Source organism: Montipora foliosa, chromosome 8 (genome assembly GCF_036669935.1).
Source record: "Montipora foliosa isolate CH-2021 chromosome 8, ASM3666993v2, whole genome shotgun sequence".
Taxonomy (NCBI): Eukaryota; Metazoa; Cnidaria; class Anthozoa; order Scleractinia; family Acroporidae; genus Montipora; species Montipora foliosa.
In genome coordinates this window covers 42345591-42350590 of record NC_090876.1, presented here as the reverse complement: position 1 = coordinate 42350590, position 5000 = coordinate 42345591, and the positions used below count along the sequence as shown (strand labels likewise).

Genomic DNA, 5000 nt, shown 5'->3' with positions numbered 1-5000 from the left:
TTTGGTTTTGGTTTTACGACACTCGATTGAAACTCGCTCTAACAAAACTAACAAATCAAGAAAAACATTTTAAATAAAGATATCGACTAGGACAAAGATAGAGCGGTTTTCAAATGAGTGTCGTAAAACCAAAACCAAAGTAATTACTTTGGCCAATCAAAAAGGACTGAGACAATCCAGTAAACCAATCAAAACTCGAAGTAACTACACGTAGCCGACACAAAGCGCGGGAAAATGTGCACGTGCGAGCCACGATTGGTTTTGGTTTCACTTCTGATTGGATGAAAAACTGACGCGAGAACTTTTAACCAATCACTGAGTGAAGTAATGCAAAACTAAAGTAATTCGCTAATTGCTTTCGACACTCAATTGAAAACCGCTCTAATACAATTCAAAAACAAATTAGGCTTGGACTGACGTACTGCCATGCGTATACAGGATGACGTGAAAAAAAAAAAAATTCTAAGTACCACCACTTTTTTCCTAAGGGCTTCTTTCTCTATCGGTTTTTCCAAGTCATATAATAGCAAAGACCAAGTACATACCTCCATTGATTTCACAAAGAAAAAAGCTACACGATTCACGAAGATCGATCTTCAGCCGATTTAGGCAGAAAAATAACCCTGCAAGCCGTTGGCAATTCGCCCTTTCTTTGATAGAAAGCGCCGACTTTAACAGTACACTTTGTTTACAACAATTTATTTGTGAAGAGATTGCGAACCATTAAGCATTCAGTTGTTTGTTTTTCTCGATTTACTTTGAGGTTTGAATATGGCTTGCTTTCACCTATAAAATTAAAACAAGCTCTAGATACTCTCAGGTGCTCATTGCAACTCTTGCCCGTCTCTCGTACTCCCCAAACTTCCTACCTGCGCCAATAAAATGATAGGCGCACGCTGGCTAAACCTGAACGAATCCTTAATACATCAATTTATCGCTTTGTCTATTTATTAGACATCGACGAGTGTTCGAATTCACTGGATCTCAGTCCTTGCGATGAAAACGCTAATTGCACCAATATTGACGGATCTTACAGCTGCGCTTGTAAACCTGGATTCACTGGTAACGGGACGACTTGTAAAGGTATGTATGAAAAACTAACCCTGCTTGCCTTTACTGTCCTCTTCGTGACAATCACGTAACGGCGCCAATCCAAATATTTCCACTCTTTCCTGGTAACTGATGCCTCCGCATTTCTTTCTTTGATCTCCAGCCCGCGCCTTGTCAATTATTCATCGTGTGTGCTTTTCCACGTGTTATTTGGCCTTTCTCTTCTTTTCCCTCTGGAGACCGGCTCATAGCTACATTTTAGTGGTCATAATTCTGATCCGCCATGGGGTCAGTATCTTGTCGTGGTAGGCTGCAATTGGAAAAAACCTGTGTATTAAACAAATAAAGAAGCCTTGCCTGTGATCTGTTCTATTGGAAAGCACTCAGGCAGCGGATAGAGCACTAAAGAAGTGTAGGGGAAACACGAGACGTGGTCAGCCGTACGTCTGTACTCTCATAAAACACACTAAAACAGACCAATTGTTAGAATGGTTCAAAAGATTCAAATTATTTGTTAAACACGACCGAAGCTGTCAAAATGTCAAGCAATCAAAGTTGAGAAACCATCAAAAGCAGGTAGCTAATAGACGAGTGCAAGTGGTTTTTCAATCTAAACTCGGGATCGGAAAGCACATTGTTCAGCAAAATCGGGCTGAAATTTCTCTTAACGTTGTTGACATGACAATTGGAAAACAAGCCGCTTAATGCGTGTGGCTGGTCTGGCTGGTAAACAAACTGCTGCTGCGTTTATTGAGTGTGCTGTATGAATGAACCAAACTGAATTATGAGGAAAAAGATCCTAGAAAAGATCACAGACAAAGCTTCTTCACTTATTTGTTTCAGAATAAATAATTTTTAATTTCATCGCGTGTTGGGCAAAATTTTCAAAAAACTTTCCAAACCCTACGAGTGGGGTCAGCTGTGCATCTGTACTCTCATAAAGCACGTGGTTTCCATTCAGAGCGCGCGTTATATCGAAACTTTATTGTAAAGAAAGATAGTATTCTTATGTGCTGAATGGCTGTTAGCATGGTAGACGGAGACAGCCAATGTACACGATATGTTAAATGCCAACCAACGAGCCAAACCCAAATTTTACGTTGAACAACTCTTCATGTAAAGCACCAGTCGTTATTTCGCTTTAACGACTTGATAAAATCCTATCGATCGATCGAGCAAGTCAAAATTGAAATGTATCCAAAATTACTGTGCGACGTGGAAATGAAAACCGTTGACCATGGAATGACTGCCGTGGTTTCTAGCACTTACCCGGGGACCGCATGCTCGAGGGGTGCTTCGGGGTTTCAAAGACTTGTGCATGCATAAAAATGCTCAAAATGTTACTAATGCTTCATGCGTTGTTCTTTTTTCTTAATTAGCGATAGTTTTGACTCCTGAGATTGACCTTGGAGTAATTATTGGAGCATTCTCTGACCCAACATTAGCACTCATGAAGAAGACAATCAACGTCATGATCGATCATTACGGAACAACACACGCAAAGTACTCTTTAATCACCAGTGGGAGTGATGCCAAGACTGTAATCCACTTCAGCGATGATTATAAGAACACACAGGATTTCAAAAACAAAATAAATACAACAGAGAGACCTGTGGGATCGCCAGACTTGAAGAAAGCCCTCGACGTGGCCCTGGCATCCTTCGCCAGTGCTCCTTTCCGCCCCGGGGCAAAGAAAATTTTAATTGTCATGATCGACCAGAAGTCTGTTAATTATCCTCAAGTCCTTTCAGTCAGCGCGAAACGTTTTGAAGAAGCTGGTATTCTCGTTGTGCCTGTCGCCGTTGGCTCGCTCGCTAACGTGGGTGAACTGACAAGACTTACACCGAGCAAGGGAGTTGTTATTAAAGTGTCAAGTGACGATGATCCAACAGTTGTTGCTCAGAAGATTATGGACGGGGCAGTTGATGGTGGGTGTTTTTTTTTTTCGTTCGTTTCTTTTGTTTGTTGGCTTGTTTGTTTATGTGGGGAGGAGTGGGTGGGGCGAGGCTCGCCCAACGAACGTCGCTGATGCCTCCTTTGTGTCTGGCCTCGGTTCTTTAAAAGGTGGATAACGCTATCCACCGGATAAATCACTATCCAGCGGATAAACACTGGCAAAACCAATGGAGTTATCCAGTGGATAGCGCTATCCACCCTTCGAACAACTGGAGTCTGGCTTTTAATATCGTGATTATGGAACCAAAGCGGTCTATCGATGGTTTGCCTCTGACGTTACGGCGGCCATGTTAGTGTACAGAACAATGCAGTAAGATGCCTTTTGGAAATTTGACTCTATTATTATGCAAAACTTGTGGGGCCATTTTCTATTGTTTTGTACACCAACATGGCCCTCTCATCACGTGGATGAAAACCAAGAATAAAACAGTAAATAACTCGCGATTTTTAAAAAGATCGCAAAACTTTTTAATTTGTAAGAGATGTTTCGATACGCCTCACATCCGTTGTCGTGAAACACACTAAACATATCTTGCAATTTCGTGATCTTTTCAAAACAGAGTCCATTCCACAGATGATCATTTTGGTGTGTGATCATAACCGCTAAATTTTTCTTGTGTTTGGACACATTCATGGTTCTATGGTATGCGTTACTAAAGCACCACACATATTACCCAGACAGCCCTATTGCACACATTTAAGTAAGTTCTTTGCTTTTTGATGGTGATTGTTCTCGCTGATAGGTACCGACGCTTGTGCGAAATGTGATCTGAACTCCGTGTGTCTGAGCGACGAAGGAGGCTACTCGTGCTTCTGTAAACTCGGTTATGCGGGCAGCGGTCAACGTTGTGAGGGTAAGATTTACACGGGTAACCTGACTAAGTGTTTCGAGTTTTGTCAGTAGGAAACTGACGTGTGAATAAGAGTGTCTCATCGTGTAGATAAACCGGACATTCCTTGCTGATCGTCTAAAACAATCCATGAATTATATAGATAACCGCAAAGGTACTGAGCTCTCTTTGGAAAGTCTCATTCAAGAACGAGACATTAAACACCTGAAAACAAAACCCTACGCTACAGTCCTTTATGTTTTACACAGTGGCATATTCAGATACAGACCTGAGAGGGTTCTTACTCTCCGTGTTTATAATAGACGTCCAGACCCAGTAAGGAGGCTCGAACCAGTTTCAACGCTTCCAAGTGACGCTCTTATTAGAAGAAACGGCACCACAACGTTGTATCGTGAATTGGCAATATTGTGGTACCAAATGAGACACGAATTAATGCTTAACAAGATACAGTCATTACTGTGACGTAATATGTCAACGTGGCAACGGGCTAGCCCTGTAAAAACACCCTTTATTTTGTCTTTAGTTGCTTGTATCTCAAAAGCGACCTTGGTGACCCCCATTTTTTATTTCTGAAAAGTAATCAGGGCCCGGTTCCTCGAAAGCCGATTAACTTAATCCAGTATTAGCGTAAACTTTTGTTTCACGTTTTCAACTTTTTGGTGAAAGTTTCTATTGCTTATTTTTGTTTTTCAAGATTGACGTCTTCTCATGTAAAGTTCTGCCGAAAATCTGCGTTGAACAGCATTTGGGAGTAGAGAAATAAACTGCTTGGTTAATTTTTAATCTTAGATTAGCGTTAATCGGCTTTTGAGGAACTGGGCTCAGAAAGGCAAGATGAAACTTCCTGCAAAGTTAAAAAAAATTCTGTCTAGTGGATTCACAGCCGCCGTAATTTTGTGATTTCTTTAAGGTAGCTGTGAATCCTGAATTTTCTTAAACTTTGCCGAAAGTTTCATGGTGGCCTTCTAACCACTTTTCAGCAATAAAAAAAGGGGGGTCATCGAGTTCGTTTTTGAGATATAAGCAACTATATCCAAAATATAGGGGTTTTTTCCGGGCTTTCCCGTTGCCAAGGTAACTTATTATATCACAATAATGATCACATCTTGTTTGGAAACGATCGGTGTTTCATATGGTACCGTA

The 5000-nt window shown here is 41.1% G+C and overlaps 1 protein-coding gene across 1 annotated transcript in view; it reads left to right on the top strand.

The window, feature by feature from the left end:
• LOC138012615 (uncharacterized) overlaps positions 1–5000 on the top strand; it is a 129446-nt gene that overhangs the window by 113395 nt on the left and 11051 nt on the right. Inside the window, exons 111-113 of the mRNA XM_068859437.1 lie at positions 955–1083; positions 2430–2978; positions 3750–3860. Of these exons, the coding sequence (XP_068715538.1) occupies positions 955–1083; positions 2430–2978; positions 3750–3860 (789 nt within the window). The remainder of the gene's footprint in view (positions 1–954; positions 1084–2429; positions 2979–3749; positions 3861–5000) is intronic.